Here is a 20,854-nt window from a genome sequence, read left to right as displayed (position 1 = left end):
CTCGTGTGTTATTTATGTTCGTTACACAGTCACGTCGCAAGATACCAATTTCGGGGTAGATCAAGCTAGCGAAACGGCCGCCAGCGCCTCATGAGCGTGACACGTAAGTCATGCTGTACATGACATGCGTGTCATGATTGTCATGTTAACTCGTGTTATTTATGTTCGTCACACAGTCACGTCACGCAATACCAATTTCGGGGTAGATCAAGCCAGCGAAACGGCCGCCAGCGCACCATGAGCGTGGCACGTAAGTCATGTTGCACATGACATGCGTGTCATGATTTTCATGTTAACTCGTGTTATTTATGTTCGTTACACAGTCACGTCGCAAGATACCAATTTCGGGGTAGATCAAGCATGCGAAACGGCCGCCAGCGCACCATGAGCGTGGCACGTAAGTCATGTTGTACATGACATGCGTGTCATGATTTTCATGTTAACTCGTGTTATTTATGCTCGTCATACAGTCACGTCACAAGATACCAATTTTGGTGTATATCAAGCTAGCGAAACGGCCGCCAGCGCCCCATGAGCGTGACACGTAAGTCATGCTGCACATGACATGCGTGTCAGGATTGTCATGTTAACTCGTGTTATTTATGTTCGTTACAGTCACGTCACAAGATACCAATTTTGGTGTATATCAAGCTAGCGAAGCGGCCTCCAGCGCACCATGAGCGTATGAAAATTATGCTGTACATTAGGGGTGTGCGAATAGTGAAATTTCATTTCGAATCGAATTCCAATCGAATAGTGCCGAATAGTGACCAAAAATATCGAATATCGAATACGAGAGATTTTATTGAAAATAGAAAGAAAAAATAACGCAATAAAATCTGACCATGTCCTCGAGCACATAACGCGGTGAGTGACTGCTACCGAAAGACTACAAATAGTCATGCAGAAACACAAGCTGTTCCACATGACCTATCTGCAGGCTCTCTCGCCTTGATGTATTACGTTATTTCCTGCGGTTGAAAACATGCGCTCACTGGGCAGCTCAGTAGCAGGAATGGGGAGGCGTCGCAAAGAGATTTCAGCGATACATGGATAAAATACAGCTGCTTGCTTGGCGGTGCGGCATTGGCGACTGCACAGCGTGAACGAATTTTCACGTGTGAAGCCAATCACCGAGGGTATTGCGGGCCATAGTCGGGACGTTTTACGGTGCTTGCGGCTTGCGCAACCGAACTACGCAGGAGGTCCGTGCCTTTGTTTCGGACGCGAAGTTGGCAAAGGGCTTGACAGTTTTCTCGCGTGTTTTTTTACGTGCGGAAATGACATATTTTTTTTTAAATAAACATGCGTTCGCTTTTAAACTAGGAACGCGCTGAAAGTTTCAACGAAAGTCCCACTGTAACGATGTTAGCCTTAATTTTAGCCACCCCACTCTAACCAAGTTGCACCATTGGGCTTTGTGGCGTTTTAGATATTCGTCCTTTCGAATTATTCGAAAGTTCGAATACTGGCTATTCGAAAGGCCCCACTCTAACCAAGTTGCACCATTGGGCTTTGTGGCGTTTTAGATATTCGTCCTTTCGAATTATTCGAAAGTTCGAATACTGGCTATTCGAAAGTCGAATCGAATTATTCGGTTAGGTATTATTCGATTCGAATTCGAAACTCGAATATTCGTACACCTCTACTGTACATGACATGCGTGTCATGATTTTCACGTTATGACTTGTCATTTATGTTTGTCATACAGTCATGTTACGCCATACCAACTTTGGTGTACATTCGATTAACCAAGCGACCAGGAGAGCACAAAGTCGTAGGCGGATAGATAGATAGATAGATAGATAGATAGATAGATAGATAGATAGATAGATAGATAGATAGATAGATAGATAGATAGATAGATAGATAGATAGATAGATAGATAGATAGTAGATAGATAGATAGATAGAATAGATAAAGATAGATAGACTAGACAGACAGACAGACAGACAGACAGAAGACAGACAGACAGACAGACAGACAGACAGACAGACAGACAGAAGACAGACAGACAGACAGACCAGATAGACAGACAGACAGACAGACAGACAGACAGACAGACAGACAGACAGACAGACAGACAGACAGACAGACAGACAGACAGACAGACAGACAGACAGACAGACAGACAGACAGACAGACAGACAGACAGACAGACAGACAGACAGACAGACAGACAGACAGACAGACAGACAGACAGACAGACAGACAGACAGACAGACAGACAGACAGACAGACAGACAGACAGACAGACAGACAGACAGACAGACAGACAGACAGACAGACAGGACAGACAGACAGACAGACAGACAGACAGACAGACAGACAGACAGACAGACAGACAGACAGACAGACAGACAGACAGACAGACAGACAGACAGACAGACAGACAGACAGACAGACAGACAGACAGACAGACAGACAGACGACAGACAGACAGACAGACAGACAGACAGACAGACAGACAGACAGACAGACAGACAGACAGACAGACAGACGACAGACAGACAGACAGACAGACAGACAGACAGATAGATAGAAGATAGATAGATAGATAGATAGATAGATAGATAGATAGATAGATAGATAGATAGATAGATAGATAGAGATAGATAGATAGATAGATAGATAGATAGATAGATAGATAGATAGATAGATAGATAGATAGATAGATAGATAGATAGATAGATAGATAGATAGATAGATAGATAGATAGATAGATAGATAGATAGATAGATAGATAGATAGATAGATAGATAGATAGATAGATAGATAGATAGATAGATAGATAGATACGCTCAAAGTCGCAGAAGTTCGCTAAGAAATGCTTCGCATTTAAAAAAAAACAAGAAAAAGATCCCCCGCTGGGAATCGAACCCACGATCTTGCGGCCGCGACGGCAAGCGCCCGACGCCCTACCGACTACCCCTGTCACACGGGCACCTGTGAACTCCGTTTAACTCCCTCGTCTTTTCCTCGAGGGAGATGGGATTCATGTCACACGGTCACCATTTCGCTGAGGAAGTTAAATGGAGTTTTTGGTGGAGGAAGTTCGGTTATGCCCATTTCGGCTCGATGGAGTACTCTCGTTCCCAGCCAGCTACTGCTACCATGAAAACCGCACTAGCAAAATCGTCCTAATGAGCTGAATTATAATTTTAAAAACTATGCACTTTTTTTTGCGTAGCATTTCACGCCCCGTAGTGTAAGTTTTAGTTGTATTTTTTCGGACATCAGCGCTTGTACTCTCCACACCAACGCCTCGCCAAGCCGCTGCTGTTACAGTGGCTAGTACTGCTGTGAAGCGTCGCGCGATATTTGTTTCTGCACGTGTGAGGCGCATGCACAAGCACTGTGACAGCAATGGTGATACCGAGCACTTCATCAACACACAAAAACACGTTTTTGTTGCTTTAAAGGCGACTGCAGAGGCAAAAAATTGGACGTTTGGATGGATGGATGCTATGAGCGTCCCCTTTAAAACGGGGCGGTGACATGTCTGCCACCAGGCTCGAAGAAAAAAAAAAAAAAGAGCTTCCTTGTTTCATGTTGGCCTAATACCTTATCTACATTGATTAAATCTATGTTATTATACCAAAAATATAAATTCACGGTCCATCTCTCTGCCTCTTAAGGCAGAATGACCTTATTTTTCCCCCATTATTTATTTTTGTTCTTTATCTGTACTTTTCTGCCACCAATACTCTAACCGTCTCTTACTTATTTCTATCGCGGACGTGTTCAGCTTTCCATTGTTGTCCCTAAAACCCAAGGCTTCATGTAGACTCGTGCCCACACGTATACCTGGGTGAATATCGCCACATTCAATCAGTATATGTTCCATCGTTTCCTTAGTTCCCCCGCAGCATGTACATTGTTCTTCTTCGTTACTAAATCTCGCTTTATAACTACGCGTTCTAAGGCAGCCCGACCTTGCTTCAAACAGTAAAGCGCTTCCCCTTGAATTATCATAAAACCTTTCCCTCCTTATTTCGTTTTTTTCCTTTTCGGTAGTTACTCAGAGCCGGCTTCTTTTCCATCGCTGTCATCCAATAAGTCCTCTCCGCCTCTCTGACCTTCCGCTTAATGCTCCTTGTTGCCATATCGCCCGCACTGCCAGCCGTATATTTACTGGTGAGCCTCCTAGTTCTTTTTCTCCACTGCGTGTCAACGCTTTTTCTATACAAATACCTGAAAACCTTCTCTGCCCATCTACTCTCCTTCATTTTCCTCAGCCTCTCTTCGAATCTCATTTTGCTCTGCGCTTCCCTCACTTCAAAGCCTGTCCATCCCATATCACCCTTTACCGCCTCATTTGTCGTCTTCCCGTGAGCGCCCAACGCGAGGCGGCCCACCGTCCTTTGATTTACATCCATTCCTGATTGCACCTCTGACTTCATGCACACCACTGAGTTCCCAAATGTAAGCCCCGGAACCATCACACCCTTCCACAGCCCTCGAAGCACCTCGTACCTATTGTATCCCCATAAAGCTCTGTGCTTCATAATTGCAGCATTCCTCTTTCCCTTTGCTACCGATGCTTTCTCTTGTACCTCCATATATCTATCCCCCTCATTTACCCATACTCCGAGGTACTTGTACTCGCTTACCCTCGGTATTTTTTGGCCCTGTATTAATACCGTATGGTCTCCGTGATCATTGAATACCATCAATCCACATTTTGTTGCACTAAATCCTAGTCCTAGAGCCTCACACTCCCTTCCGCATATATCTGCCAGTCGCTGTATATCATCTTGACTGTCCGCAAATAAGACAATATCATCAGCATAAAATAGACCTGGAAGCTTCTGCTCAACCATCGCTCCGACCTGTTTGTGTGACAAATTAAATCCAATGTTGCTACCTTCTAGCGCTTTTTCCATCCTCGCCATGTACAGCATGAATAACAGCGGGGACAAAGGGCATCCCTGTCTCAGCCCCTTGCTAATTTCAACGCTGTCCTTGCTACTTATTCCTTCCCATTCTATACAAACTGTATTTCCTCGGTATATTTCCCTCAAAAGCTGTACACAGTCGTCACCTATGCCCACTTCCTTCAATATATCCCACAAAATTTCCTGATTAACGTTGTCATACGCCCCGGTGATATCTAGATAAGCTACGTATAAGGGCCTGTTTTCTATTTTAGATATTTCTATACACTGGGTAAGAACAAACAGATTATCGTCTAACCGCCTGTCGATTCGAAATCCATTCTGAAGTTCTCCCAAAATATCATTTTGTTCTACCCACGCTTCTATTTTTAATTTTACTGCCTGCATCGCCAACCTGTATAGCACCGATGTAATTGTTAGCGGTCTATACGAGCGAATGTTATCCTTTTCTCCCTTGCCTTTATAGATTAAGTTCATTCTACTTTTTCTCCAACTGTCTGGTATTTCCCTCTCCTGTAAGCACTTTTCTACGGCTTTCAGCAGTGCTTCTTTAGTGTTATGTCCGAGTTCGTTAATGAGGCTGACGGGAACCCCATCTAAGCCCGGAGTAGTGCGCTTAGGAATTTTTCCTTCGGCCTTCTTCCAATTGAAATTCTCTAGTACTACATCTTCGTCGGTTGCTCTCCTTTGCGTACTTTTACTCACCGGGGGAATCCCCTGGGGGACCTTTTTAAACGAATCGGCTGTTATCTTTCGGATGTAACCTAGCGCTTCATATCCTTCCAATTTATTTCCTCCTTCATCTACTATATGTTGTTGCATTGTGAGACTTCCTACCCAGCGCTTTTAGATGGCTCCAAAATATCCTAGGCGCGGCCTTCTTCTTTTCGCGAATCTCTGTCATCCAGCGTTCACTTTCACCTTTAATTTTTGCCTCGACTAATTTCTGCACAATGGATTTTTGCTCTAAATATATTTCCCATATTTGGTTGACTTCGTCCTGTGGCCGCTTCTCCTTTTTTGCCTTTCTGTGCTCCCGTGATGCCTGACGTCGCATCTCGATCGCTTCCCGGATTTCTTTGTTCCACCAACTTTTTGGCTTTTTCTTTCCTTTCCGACAAATAGTTTTCTTCTCTATTTCCATTTCTTTCGTGATTACATGTAGCAGCTCACTATACTTCCAGACTTTGCCTGGTAGTTCGTCTACTTTTTCCTCGACTCTTGCGGCTATATTTGTTATTTGTTTGTCATTTAGATACGAGCTGCCAAACTTTGATTCTATGTTCTTATTTTCAGTTTTATATCCCATTTGTAATATTATGCGTTTATGATCACTACCTAAGCTGTTAATGCCTTCTTCGTCTATTCTCATCTCTCTAAGTTTGTCATATATTCCTTCTGTCATGAGACAGTAATCAATGCTCGATTGCCTGTTTCTGACTTCCCACGTGATCTGCCCCTCACACTTAGGCCCCACGTTAACTATCTCAAGACTATGTTGCTCGCAGAGATCTAGCAATAACTTGCCATTGGTGTCTGAATATCCGTCAAGGTCATGAATGTGAGCGTTCATGTCCCCTAGAAGGATTATCTCGGCATCATGACCAAATTCTTTAATATCGGTGCTTATGCATTTCACTATCTCCAGATTCTTTTCTCTGCAGTTATTGCCTGTCCACAAGTAAGCTACACCTAGCCACGTTTTCTTTCCACCTACTGTGCCCGAAACCCACATGTGCTCTGAACACGTTTGTTTCACTCTCTCCCATTTTGTTCTGCTATGAATTAGCATTCCAACCCCCCCACCGCTCCTTTCTGATGTGATCCTGTTACATCCTTCCCAAACATAATTTTCAATATGTGGTGGCTCTTCCAAGTCTCTAAGGTGTGTTTCTGTAACCGCATAAACACCTATCTGTTCCTTGTTTAACTGTCCCTCAATCTCTAACCATTTTGCCTTTTTTCTGCCACCCTGCATGTTAATGTAACTAATTGCAACACGCGCCTTCTCCCTTCTTTTACCTTTTCTCTGTTTTTTCGCTATACTACCTGTCAAAGAGTCCCCCTGGTTGTTTTCCTCATTACAAGCTACCATGGGCACCGAAGGGCCCGCGTGCCCCCCAAAAAAGCTACTGCGCGTCCTGCAAGACGCCAACCCACCTCATGGCCAAGCCTCCTATCGAAGTGTATTCCGTCTCTTCGAAAACCACCCCACCTGTGCACCTCTCTGTTTATTTCCACTACCTCGATGCCTTTCTCTCTACTCATCTGCCATATCTGTTTGTTTGCGTCGACAACCGCTCTTTGCAGGTTGCCGTCACGCACCGGTACCTCCGGTATTGTGCATACCACTATCTGCACCTGAGGGGAAATGGCGCGCATGTCATCGACCCCTTTCGCCAATGTGGTCGCTAGTTCGGCTGATTCGTTACTCAAGACGTCGTTTAGACCTCCCGCGATTATCACGAGGTTACGTCCATTAGACTTAGCTGCGAGTTTTGCGTTAGCTTGTCTCATCACTGATCCCAGCCTATGGCCCGGGAACTTTCCTATTAAAACTCGTTTGTCGCCTCTCACCCTTTCCTTGACTGCTTCTGCGCATGTAGCTAAATTCGAGTCCCCGGCGATTATCACGTGATCCGACTTTTCTGGTGGACTCTCCCGCACCTGGCCACTGCACCTGTTACTAGCGCGTGCTACTGCTGTTGTTTTGTCCCCTCCCGTTCCCAAGACTACTTCGCGGAAGGTGGGTCCTGTGTCCCTTGCACCTGTCTTTTCCAAACCTGTTTCCCCCTTCGCGCCTACCACTGTGGGGGTCGATGCCCCCACAGTGGTAGGCGCGAAACGAGCGCTGCTGCGCTCGTTTCGACGAGCGCAGCAGCGCTGTTTCTGCCCCATGCGGCAACCGTCGAAAGCTTGCACCGAGCCGTGTAGCACGGCCACAACTCCATTCTCGTAATGCTCCATCAGGTAGTTAAATGCCGAACGGAGTGAAATGGAGTTCGGTGGTGGCCGTGTGACAGAGCGAACTCGGCAGATGCTGGACACGGCGCGAACGCCCCTTATATCTTTCACACATTCTCTTTCGCACGGTGCTCTCTGTTGGCGGTGTGGGTAGGCGGCGCGAAGCGGGGCGGGGCAGGGCGGGGCGGGGCGGTGCCGCTGTCTGTGAGAGGTGAATGAAAAGACGTAATGCTTCACGATCGACACTTACTAGCGCTTACTCCGAGATTGCGCGCGATATCGGAGGTCATGGTTGCAGCGTCTCGATACCAGCGGGTACACTGGCCGGGCTGGCATCGCCGTGGCACCCTTGACACAGTTACGTTGGTTACGTTCTTACGTTGGTTACGATGAGCGTGCGTCGGCTCATCGGAGTAGTGCAGCTTCCACATGCACCAACGGGATTTCTCCGCCGCCGACTGCTTCGATTTCGAGAGCACCGACTAACAAAACTGCTGCAATACGCGTTGCAGAAAGGACGCGATTTCGACGGGCAAATGTCGTGCCTTGGTGGAGCGGGACTAGCGCCTGCGAGACAGAGCACAGCGGGATGCACGCATTTGCGGCTCAGGCTACGAACCTCTACCTCCCGCATTGCTGAAGCGCAGTGTGCGGTAGTGTATGCATGAGCGCAGGCGTCGGTCACCCATTGCTAGAAAGCGCACACCGTGCCGTTCCTCTCCTTAATTGACGACGCTTTGAAGAAGTGCATACCGGGTACCAATGTTGATATGAGCTTGTTGATATCATCCTTACGCGGGATTCACGATTTGCTGTGTCCAAATATATGTTCACAACGTCAGCTACCACAACGGTTTAATCATGATCATGGGCGTTAGTCGTCGCGATGGAGACATGCCGTCAACATGGGTGCATCCACGTCAAAACGGTGCTGTAGCTGCCAAACACGAATAGACATTGTACAAGCTCTCATATATCACTACACAATAAGCACTACTTGTGTGAACACACGTTTCCTTTTCGTGTTATACCGATTCCTATGACAGAGGGATCAGCCATGTTTTTTTTATTGCTACCATTGCTCTCAGCGGAAATTGGCCGTCGCCGTCATGTTACGTATAATGTCCAAGTACGATTTAATGATCTCAATTTCTGTGGTTTTACATGCCAAAACAACAACATGATCATGTGGCACGTCGTAGTGGTGGTCTCCGGATTAATATTGACCACTTGGGTTTCTTGCATTTCACCCACATCGTAATACAGCCGGCGTGGCCGGGAATCGAGCCCGTGTCCTCGAGCTTAGCAGCGCGACACCTTACCTACTGAGCTATCACGGCAGATCAAGTAACATAGAATCCTATCGCGCCTTCGCACACTGTACACGCTCGCGAAGGAGGCTGAACAGAATTGGGATGAGTGCGCAGGGATCTTTTTTTTTTTTTTTTTTTGATGACCACCGCAGCGCGTGAGCAACGAGGGGTAGGGTGCGAGGTGTTGATTATAGGTCTGTCCGCCGTTGAGACGGGGGAAGGAAAGTGCGCGTATGTAATGGTAAAGCATGCGTGTTGGTGAAGCGCGTGTAGCGGTAGTCGAGTGGTTAGAGCAGAGCGCCCGCCTCCCATGCGCGAGGCACTGCGTTCGATTCCCAGTGCCGCCGGGCACTCACCGGTTCTTCCAATGGGACAAGAGGTACCCCGGGCTGGCGCTCGGTGACGCGGGAGCTCATATCTCGAGAAGATAGCCCTCCTCTCCACTCTCTTACTTCACTCCCTTTCCCATCCCCACAACGACTCCGCGCAGCGCAGCCCTCTGACCCACCGGGCGCGCGGTCGCGTGCACCGTATCCTGCATCTTTAGAGATGTTTGGCAGATGGATCATAGGTTCGTACGTATTGTGCTCTCAATCGCAAAAGCTTGCGTTGAAGCCCACTTCGCTCGCGGCAGCGGCCGCGTTTCCTAACGGAGTGAGCTGCCAGCTTAACTTCGTATAACATTCCAATATGTTGCTATCGCATTTAAAGCAACAACACTTGCAACAAAAGTGCCGTAACGGCTCAGGACTTCAACAGCTACAGGCGGTCCAGCGGATCGAGACAGCTCTCGCTCGCCAAACGCGCAGGGACGCACCTGACGGGACCCAGGGGCGACAGCCTCGTGGAGAACGTTGGGTTCCCCGGCGTAAGCGTCGAGACGCAACTTGATGACTGCATATAGTCTGGTAGCAAGAGGGCCCTGCGTGGCACCCTGCTACCTCCGCCGGTGCTTTAATAAAGTTCACTTCTCTCTCTCTCTCTCTCACCTTTCTGTTTGCGTTGCGCAGTACAAATAGCATACACGCATCGAAGTAGCTCAATCTCGCAGACCAGCCGAAGACTGCTGCTGACTGCAAGCGTATAATTATTGAACTCCAACCCCAAATGTCGCATCTGCCCCATTCCCCCGCCGCCACCTTCCACGCAAAACTATCGCGGGATGGGTCGGCAGATAAGCATTGCCTTCAACAAACACCTACCCCCATCTTTCTCTGTACTAGGCAGTATATCCTGCGGTTCCCCTCTACAAATGCCCACACTTCAATGAAGAGTCTCGGCACGCCACAAAACACCCCACCTCCAATCTCTTCCTTATCCCACCCTAGACCAGAGGGAAGCAGCCTCATTTATCTAGAACTCGTAGCAAACGCGTCAGTTACCGGAGGCAGCGAGGGGGGTTCGCCTTTACCGAACCCACGGAGCAAGTGACCGAACCACAGAACACGTCCACGAGGAATCCTCAACCCGAGAGCCACATACCATAGCAGCCCTGACTTGCCGCCGCTGCATTATGTTCTAGACATTGCTGGAATGAACCGTGCACAAACTCCCGAAATTTTATTACAACAGTGGCACGTTAATTTTGTGTACTTCACTCTCAATGCGCCCGGTCGACGCCGGCTGTGTCATAACACCAAAATGCATCACAGAGAGAAAGAAGTATATGAGCATGCAGAGACAAGGCACTGACTGTGTTGATGAGAACTCTCGCTGATCCAGCGTTGGAAGGCTGCACAGATGACCGAGACTGGGCACCTGCTGACCGTGTGTCTGAATGAACGCTTGAGTCACTGTGCTCTGGAAAGCTAGAAGAGATAGCCCCAAGAAACACATCACCACTTCCTTCAAACCTCTCGAGGAACATCTGCAAGTACTAGGCAGGTGGACTAAACAAGCATACATACTACACTGGAATTACCCCCACGATAGGGGCAAGAACATTTATGATAGTGTGAAAATATTTGAATCTTTATGTAAGATACAACCTCCTGCTTAATTAATCCAGAAATTGATATTCATTATGCTATTTCAACATGCAGTTAATGAGCTGGTTTATTTTTAAGTGTGTACAAAGGGAGGACGACCCATGCAAATGTGCACTGGATGCCAATCTTTACAGTTCAGCAAACTGAGAGACTTGACAGGTACTGTGACCTCTCTTTCAAGAAAAGATTATTTAATGCCTAAGGGGGCATCTTCACTGTGCAGTGGAATCGCACAGCGAACAAGCGCATGAACAGGTCAGTTAATTTCGCTTGTTGAAACTTGTAATGAAGCAACAGTGCCTCATCTTAATGTTGCACATGAATCTATTACAACTTTTGCCTATGCCTACCGCTTAACCTGCTCTCTCAGTACACAGCCAGATTTACTTCCTTTTTCAAAGGACACTAAATGTGAGCTTTTCCTTCATGTTACTAATACACCAGCTCTTCGAAAGTGTAGCCAATAATTTTCATACTTCACTATTTACCAATGTCCTAACAGTTTACTACTAAGGTGTCACTTTTAAATTATTGGTTGCATTGATATGCTAAACAAATCTAGGGTTTCTATTGAAATAACCAGAGAGTTTTCTTGCCCATACCATATATCTATGAAATTATTAAAAATGCTACTTAACAATGCATTATTGAGTGAAATGAAATTATGTCTTATAAAATCCATAATCAAAAGGCAACTAAATTATTAAATAATTAGTATCTAGCTTACTTTTCAATTGAAGTAAACCCAACCACATATGTCAAATTGGAAGCCAAACAGATTGGCTTTACCTGCACAGTGACCTCAATATACTTTTTTTACAACAAAATTTAGCTTGAATGACTATTGTAATAAAATTATATTTATGCACATTAATCAGGTTATATGTGCATTGTCTACACTTGTAATCATCACAATGGCCAGAACAGAGTTAGGGACTTGGTACACAACTCTTCTGTACAATAACCTGAAGTTCTCAGGTTGTATTGAAAATATATGCAGGCACCAAATGTAGGTGGTACACGAGTATATGTCCCCCGCTATACAGGGTGTCCCAGCTATCACGCAGCACGATTTAAAAAAAGAGGAACGGCGTTACACGAAGCAAGCCCACTGCATATTGTTCCTGGTACACGAGTAGCCACTGCTATTTTTTTGTTAATGAGGTTCAATTAATTAGTCATAATTATAACTGAAACTCGAGAAGTACTCACCTAATTGTCAAAATGTCAATGAGGCGTATCTAGGCATGTTAAAATCGCATCTAACTGCGCTATTTTCAACAAACGTGCTAATTGCACGCTAATTTTTTCCGGTTGATCAAGAAAGCCCGCGAAATATGAAAAGTAACACGTGACTAGGCCGCTGCGCGCATCGGGAACCAGCTCCCTCAAACAAGCTCGCTATGAGGTAGCCAGTATCAAGGAAAAAATGCTGAAAAAAAATGGATCACCCTATCTGCCACTCCCCTGCCAAAGAATCGCATCGCTTGGTTTTACAGAGTCAGGCCGTAATCAGAACAGCGCTCCTGTCGCGTTATCAATGAGAACAGTCGGCCGTGAGACATGGATAATGATAGTGGCGTACTATTGAACGGAATAAATCCCAGCGAAATTGCGACGCATATTGTAGGCACCCGACCTGTACCCTTGCCAAAATGCGGAACGCTGTCTCTGGCCACGGACAACAGGCAAAGCGGTTGTTTGCAGAAAGCTTATTTGAGGGCGCTGGTTTCCTTTGCGGGTGGAAGCGTAGTCACGTGTTATTTTTCATATTTTGCGGGCTTTCTTTATCAGCTGGAAAAAAAATGAGCACGTTGTTCAAAATTGCGCAGTTAGATTTCGTTTGGACATGCCTAGATATGCCTCAATGACATGTTCCTAATTTCGCGAGTACATGTTGAGTTATAAATACAATTATGAATAATTAATTAAACCTAATTAACAAAAAATTTGCAGCAGCTACTACAGTGTACTAGGAGCAATAAACAGTAGGTTCGCTTCGCGTAACGCTGTTCCTCTTTTTTAAAACCGTGGTGCGTGATAGCTGGGACACCCGGTATATCATACCCTGGCTTCCCTATTATACTCCTAGGTAGTTCTTACTTGCTTATTTACATCAACTTTATTCACTATATATATATATATATATATATATATATATATATATATATATATATATATATATATATATATATAGTCTTCCATGCAGAGCAATAATACCTTCCCAAGCCACAGCAGTTAAGAGAAACAAGACAAAGTTGGGTGCAGCAGCAGCTTCTAGCAAGAGAAAAGTATGCATCTGGTTCCCACACACCACATTGTGGCCAGCCAGCACTTTGATCATCTCCATCTTTCATTAACCCATATATGCCCAAACTCAGAAAAAAAAATGAGAAAACAAATTTTTTTTTTTCTCAAAAAGTGTACTTCTACCCCCAAAAGAAAGCACAAGTTCTTTATTTACTTTATTTACTTTATTTATTACGCAACACTGTTTTTCAAGCTGTCTTATAAATGTAGGACACTGGGCATTAGGGGTGCTATATGCGGGTGTGGTAAGCCTTGAAACATTTCACGTGGTCACCGACATTGCACTTCTTCCTCTCCATGACGTCTTTCATACAAAGCACGCGTTTGCCCGGAGAAAGCGGTCGGCATTTCACGTGCACTTCTTCCTCTCCATGCCGTCTTTCACACAAAGCACGCGTTTACCCGGAAAAAACGGTCGGCACGTGGCAGCATGAAAAGCAAGCAATGTCTAGGTTTGCACACGTTGACAATAAGGCCTACTTGATGTGCTGTAGGTGGCGATATTCAATAAATATTGCTTCCTTCAATTTGTATAATTAATTTGGTGATGGCAGCATAAATTTTGTAACAATGTGTATGGTGAACACATGCTCCAGTTCACAGGAATTAAGACCTGGAACAGGCTCCCAGCGGTAATCATTAACTCTGTGAACTTCCTTAGTGCCCTGAAACAATATTTTCTTGCTTTGTTAAAGATAGAGTGAGTTATAAATATCTTGCTAGTTCTAAACGACTTATATATTTTACAGCTGATTCTGTGCAATTACTGTTGCATGATAGTGTTATAAGTCGTATTTCTCCCGTTTTGTTCTTTTGCCCATTATGTACGCATTCTGCCGTTTAATAGACATATCTTGCCTGATAAAGGTTTGATAGATATTCATACTCCTTATTTTCTTGTACATGTCACTACCTTTTCAATGTATCTGTATGTAGCCCCTACCTTGTTCTTAGGGACTCCAATATATGTTAGTTATTGGTTCTTTTAATTACTTAATATTGATTTGAGAAATCAGTAATGACATTTTTTGTTCATTGCTATTTTACTTACTATTGATTTGAGAAATCAGTAATGACATTTTTTGTTCATTGCTAATGTTATAACTGCTGATTTTTTTCTTTCTATTCCATGCTGTGCGAGGGTTTCCTATCCTTTTGTATTGGACCTACAACTAGCCTTTCGCTACAGGTCTGATAAGTGTTTGTTATCAGTATGTACAATATGAAATAAACAAATTCTCTCTCTCTCTCTCTCAAATTTTTAATGATACATTTCCATGCTTGTGTTCTTCTAGCCACGTTTGGCAGGTGTATACACATCTGTACCTCACTGTAAATATTAGCAGCGAAATGTACATTGTGCCACATTACACAACAGTGAGAGCAGAATTACTATTAATTTCTTTTAATTCAAACTTGACAGAAATGATGATATTGTTCACATTCTCTGGCACATCAAGTTAAAAAAGAAAAGCAGAAATGTCCAGACACATTGCAGCTTAAAATGGCAGTTTGATCATTGTCTGAAAGTCTGATTATTTGTTCAGTCCTAACACACCCCCGAACCTAGTGGGCACCCAATTTTTATGAATTCAAAAAGGGAAATATCATATAATAATAAAACTCCTAAACAAAGAAATATAATGTATACTTAAAATTTTTTAACATGAGTAATGTAGCATGTCTCCAATCCTAACAAATAGAAGAAGGTAAAACCAAGTAAGCTGACCTTCATAGAATGGAAATTTATAGAAGGGTTCGGGCCCCACAACCGGCAAGTTGTTTTTTTCATCCACTTTAATTTCCCTTTATCTCACAATTACAACACTTCAATCAAAAACTACAAATAAAGGCCCCTATGCTTTGGGTGTTTCAAGAAATGTGTCCAAAATCCTCAAAAATCAGGAAATTGCAATATTTGCTCGCTGCCTTAAGAATTGCTTTTTCTGTAGCGGCAGGCATCTTAAGATGGTTAAAGACATCATTTGGGACAGTAATTAAGAAAGTTACATTAACTTTTTAATTAGTGTAGTTAGGCTGTTATGTCCAATGGGAGAATTGATGTTCTTCATGTGAAGAACTCATCACAGCTTTGAGATACAGAAAAAGCAGCCTCTAGAAATTAGTGCAGTGTAATCAATTTCAAGCTAATTCAACTGCTTTTGCCATCGGCATTTCTAACACAGTGAATGTGGTTTTTCATTCAAGTGCACTGTGCAGGCAATATGCAGAACAATTTTCTCAATTAAAAGAAATGGTGCATTAGAAATAAGTAAAGGCAGTAATTATTTGCTGTTAAATGTCATTTTCATTTAACTGTTCCTGGGGCAGGCCAAGAATTAGGTTATGGTGGATGATAGTGTATGTTTCATACATTCACAATGCCCTTGCATCATGAAGACAGACACATCAATGGGTTCCCCCAACTGAGGCCAACATTTGAGTAGGACACATTTGCACCAACCAGGCAAGTTTGAGTTCTTTGGTGAGGGTCAATTTCAGCATCAAAACAATGAATGATCTGGTCCATGCGTGGATTGGAACTTTCACCCGGGACTGAACAAAAAAAAAAAAAATAAAGTTAGCCATGAGTTGAATAATTGAAAGTTTACAGTGTACCAGTTCCCAAAACATACTGAAGTCTCAAAGTTCCACAACAAAGGATGTATTGTACAATGTTCTATTGAGGGGCAAATGTAGAAATGAAGAGGTGTGCTCCAGTAGCTCTCGACTAGCTTGCATTCCGACTTGTGTTGCCCTTGGAGAAGTATCACACAAAGTTGCCTGTTCATACCTTGCATTGAATACTGCAACACTTTGCAGTATGCACATGGTACTGCAGCTAAGGAGCAAATAAAAATTGGAATCACTTGCAAGAAACAAACCACAGCAGTCATTTACCTGTCAGTGGACCGGAGATCTTCAGAGAGGTTTTTCGCCACTCCATCTATCGTAACTGTTGTTACATGAGCAGGTGCTGTCCTTGGATTTCGTGGTGTGCTTGTTGTAAATTTCACACTCCCTTTCTGTGCCGTCTGGCCAATTGGCATCAATGCTGTGGTCATAAGTGCTGTCACAGAAGAAGGTTTCACACGTGAAGGTGCAGGGCTAGTGGCACTTGTTGGGGCAGATGTAGGGGGAGGTGTCCGCACTGGGGAAGAGAGAAGTGCCACCACCGAGTCTGCCGAGTTTGACGTCCTTTTTTCACTTTCAACCACAGTTGGCGGCACGGCCGGGGCTGTGACAGCAGCATCCATTCTTTGAAGAAGGTTCCTTTTGAGACGTTGAAACTCTTTCCAAAACTCATCACTGCCTTGACTCTCATTTTTATCCTTGTTCTCTTCCTCTTCTTCCTTGAGTAAATCAGGCAACGTGCCTGGCCGAATGTCTGTGCAGCTCGTGCTGAATACATCACCCACTTCAAAGAGCCGGTCAACGGATGTATTCATAAGCTTTTTCCCCGTAAGATGGAAGGCCCCAAATGACCGTGACATGGATGAGGACAGGTCAGCCATTGAAAGGGCCATCTTGGCACAACCACTGAGCGCTGGATGGCTGCCTGCAGAAAAGAGGCCACCTTCCATGCTGGCCATTATGAGTGAACGGCTCATTGGCGTGCGTGGAACGGCTGAGTGTGGAAAGACACGTGGCTTGATTGGCGTTGCCAGAATCTGCTCCGTCCAAGACGCTTCAAGGAACGGCTTCACTAACTGCCGAATGTCAACATTGAGCACTTTCTGTTCAAATGGGTAAGAAAACACTTCTGGCGGGAGGCACTGAAGCCATGAAAGTAGGCTGAGATCGGCATCGGCACTTCCTAGGAGTTCAGCAAAGTGAAACTCGTCATCCTGAGTGCTGCTCGGTGGGAGGGTTGCCTTCTTCTGGCACAGGTTAACACAGGATTCATACAAAATGCCCTTGATGAGTAACTGGACCAGCCGGTCACCAGACGATGTACGCTGAACTGACACAGGAGACTTTACTGGAGATGGTAGTAGCTTCTCTACAAGGGGCAACACCTACGGGATGAAGAAAACAACGTTTTGCAATGATCCATGGGTAATCAGTATATTACAGGGCATAACAGAGTGCACACAATTATATGCTAACACAATAAAGACCAATCCCCTATAGCAAGTGACAAGTCAAGGATACAAAATGGTGCTCTTGCCACAAAAGCATAACGCACCGTAAAATCCCGAGCAAGCGCACCCTTCTCTTTTTCGGGAGATTTGAAATATGCGCCCTACACCGAGCAAGCACCCCCCTCCCCCCCCCCGTCCCGCAATTTTCATTGTTTCATTCGCTCTTTTTATTTACCCGATCAGGTGAATAAAAACAGTGAATGCATGCGCGTTCAATAAAGCATTTCATTAGAAGCACGTGTGTGCCTTCTTTATTCTGAGCGGCTTTTCCGCCACCATCTTGAATTTTGATCCATGACTGAGCAAGCGCCCCCACTCCAAATCTTGTCGGATTATCTTTTACCGTAGGGAGGGCGCTTGCTCGGGATTTTACAGTACTCTATGCACCACCATGCTCGCAGGAAAGTTTCTATGCAGGTCACACAAGCACCTCCTAGCGCACAGCTTAGAAAGCAAATACCAAGTGGAGCTTGAATTATTTTTTAAACAATGGTGCATTGTTTGTATCTTGGCTACATCATCAAATACATGTTCATAAAACCACAACCATGCAAGGCAAAGGTAGGAATGTGAATAGTAACCACGGTCAGATGCAGTGGTTTACTCGTACATGTCTGTGTACACATTGGAACTTCTATGACAAAAATTGTGTAAATGGGACTGCCGTTTAAATAGAACACCATCCTCACGGTTCATGGGTTTTTTATTCATGTAATGAAATAAACATTCGCTGAATGTTGTCATACCTTTTGCAACTCCAGATTAACGAAACTGTGACCACCACTAAAAATGAAACTAAACAAGCAATTTGAATAATGTGCACAGGTTAGCTATTCAAGTGTAGGCCTAACTTTGCCAAGCTTCTCAGGTAAGTGGTCAACCACGAGGACATAAGGTCGACACTATTGGTCATCATTCAACAGAATTGCTCTTCGACGTTTCTCTTAACCACTTGAATGACACCAGCACTCATTATTGTTATGTTTCTTATTTTTTCTACATGCTGTGCATTCATTCTTGGCCGGCTCATCAAGACTGATAACAATCTCAAGTATTATTTGTCAACTTTACCTTCAGTAATAAAGTTTCATTATCCGAATCTGCTCTGCATGGCTTGCAAGCAAAGAAAACATTAAACTTCTTGTCGACCAATTTCTGCTTAAATTTGATATAACGCTATCTGAAACATGGTACACAACTACACTCAAATTTCATCATAACAAAGTCACATCTGCCACGAAAATAACTTCGTTATATCAGAAAATTCGTTATAAACGTTTACCTACATCACTATCTATGACAAGACTATTCTTCATTAACTTCGTTATAACCAGTAATTCATCATATCTGTGTTCGTTATGTCGAGGTTTGAGTGTAGCAGCAAGAAACTAGAACTCAATGAACGCGAAAGCTTTGATCCCTGCCATCCAAATAAATGTGGTTGAAGTGATGCGCTTTTCTTTTTTAAAAGCTAAAAAAATACAAATTGGCGTGCAAGTACGGCATGTCAACAAATGATTATGAACTGGTAACAGTTTGAAGTAGTGATATGCCACCCACCAAGCAAGACTCGTGTACTATGTTCTGTGGAATTGCTTTCTGGACTTAATGTGTAACGACCAGGGGCGTAGCCAGAAATTTTTTTCGGGGGGGGGGGGGGGGGTTTCAACCATACTTTATGTATGTTCGTGCGTGCGTTTGTATGTGTGCGTGCCTATATACACAAGCAAAACTGAAAAATTTCGGGGGGGGTTTGAACCCCTCCAACCCCCCCCTTGGCTACGCCCCTGGTAACGACCATCTTTGCTTGGTGTGCCAGTGTGCAAAGCTCGAGGGCATGAGTTTGATTCCTGGTCATGGCAGCCGCATTTCAGTGGGGGCGAAACGCAAAGAACACCAGGGAGCTTAGATTTAGATGCACATTAAAGAGCCCCAGGTAATCGATATTAATCCGGAGTCCCCCACTATGGTGTGCCTCATAATCATATTGTGCTTTTGGCACCCAAAACCCTAGCAATTGTTATATTATGGCATGCCTGTTTGAACTTCAAAATCAATATTCTCAAAAAGAGCAAAGCTTCTAAAGAATTACGTACAGTATTATGTGCATCTACCCTTAAAAAAATTCATTATGACACCAGCTAACATTACATGTTCAACGTTATACTATCTTGAAACAAACCTTGAAACTTATAACTCTGGCACAACATTTTCAGATCACGGCAATCATTGGCACGTTTACATGTTGTACAGAAATGCAAGAAGCAAGGATGAGGGAACTTTTACTGTTCAGCCATTTAAAGAGTTAAGGCTGTGAGACTTAAAGGCCAACTCCGGCGATTTTTCGAGGTCGATGGATCTCAATGAAATTCGCTGGGTATGTTCCTTTGCACGTTTCCGTCATTTATGCCAAATTACAGGCTTGAGACATGCGCAGATTGTTTGCAAATGAATTTTAAAGATTGTCTGCAAACGCCCTCCTGGCTTCCCACAATTATTGGCAACATTGCGTCTGTGACGTCAGTATTGGTAAGGCGGTGGAAGTGACGCAGCTGAGGGCACCGCTAACTTCGGCGCTTCGGCCGCTACAGCGAGCGTCTGCTGTGCACAAGGCTACAGACAGCGTTGGTTTGGCCGGCGCTTCGCTGGTCGTCCCGGCTGTCACAGTTTTCATACTCCGCGCCGGCGTGACCGGCATGCCTTGCACGACTTCCGGTTGGTTCATAACAACGTCTACGTCATACGTAGAAAGTACACTCGGTTGGGTTTCGGTTTCGGTGTTGCGCTTTTTTGCTTATTTAAAATTATTCTCCAATTTGCCGAGTATTTCTGCTATCGGGCCCGTAACAGGAGCGTCTCAGGAACATAAAAGCACCATTACTTTGACATGGCCAAAAAATCGCCGGAGTTGGCCTTTAAGCCCGACTTATGGGTTTTAAATGACAAGATAATGCTGCAACAGTGGCATTCTGTTTTAAATATGGTTAATATGAATCAGGCATATAATCAAATTACTCAGGTTACTATTTACATTATAGAAATCATTTAGCCTTTAACAACTTAAACCATTAACCTTTTACTGTCCGAAACCTTTCACCCACCTTCCATCCGTTCCGGTCTGAAACTGAAAAAGCAGCGCTCAAGTATAAGAAGTTTGCTTATTCTAGCAAAACGGCAGGTTGGGAAAGTTGGTGCATATTCATTTTTTGAAGAAAAACAGCACACACAAAGACGTA

At 44.3% G+C, this 20,854-nt stretch overlaps 1 protein-coding gene across 2 annotated transcripts in view; it reads right to left on the bottom strand.

Moving 5' to 3' along the window:
• LOC119399260 (WD repeat-containing protein 47) overlaps positions 1 to 20,854 on the bottom strand; it is a 148,612-nt gene that overhangs the window by 110,195 nt on the left and 17,563 nt on the right. For both annotated transcript variants that reach the window (XR_007416511.1, XM_049416772.1), the window contains exons 4-5: positions 16,375 to 17,492; positions 10,869 to 10,983 (exon numbers count right to left, since the gene is read on the bottom strand). Coding sequence is in view for 1 of the 2 variants with exons in the window: in XM_049416772.1 (XP_049272729.1) it covers positions 10,869 to 10,983; positions 16,375 to 17,492 (1,233 nt within the window). In the remaining variant the exon portion in view is untranslated. The remainder of the gene's footprint in view (positions 1 to 10,868; positions 10,984 to 16,374; positions 17,493 to 20,854) is intronic.

The sequence above is a fragment of the Rhipicephalus sanguineus genome, chromosome 1 (genome assembly GCF_013339695.2).
Source record: "Rhipicephalus sanguineus isolate Rsan-2018 chromosome 1, BIME_Rsan_1.4, whole genome shotgun sequence".
In the NCBI taxonomy this organism is placed as follows: domain Eukaryota; kingdom Metazoa; phylum Arthropoda; class Arachnida; order Ixodida; family Ixodidae; genus Rhipicephalus; species Rhipicephalus sanguineus.
The sequence above is the reverse complement of the archived record's forward strand: the minus strand, read 5'-3'. Positions and strand labels throughout refer to the sequence as shown.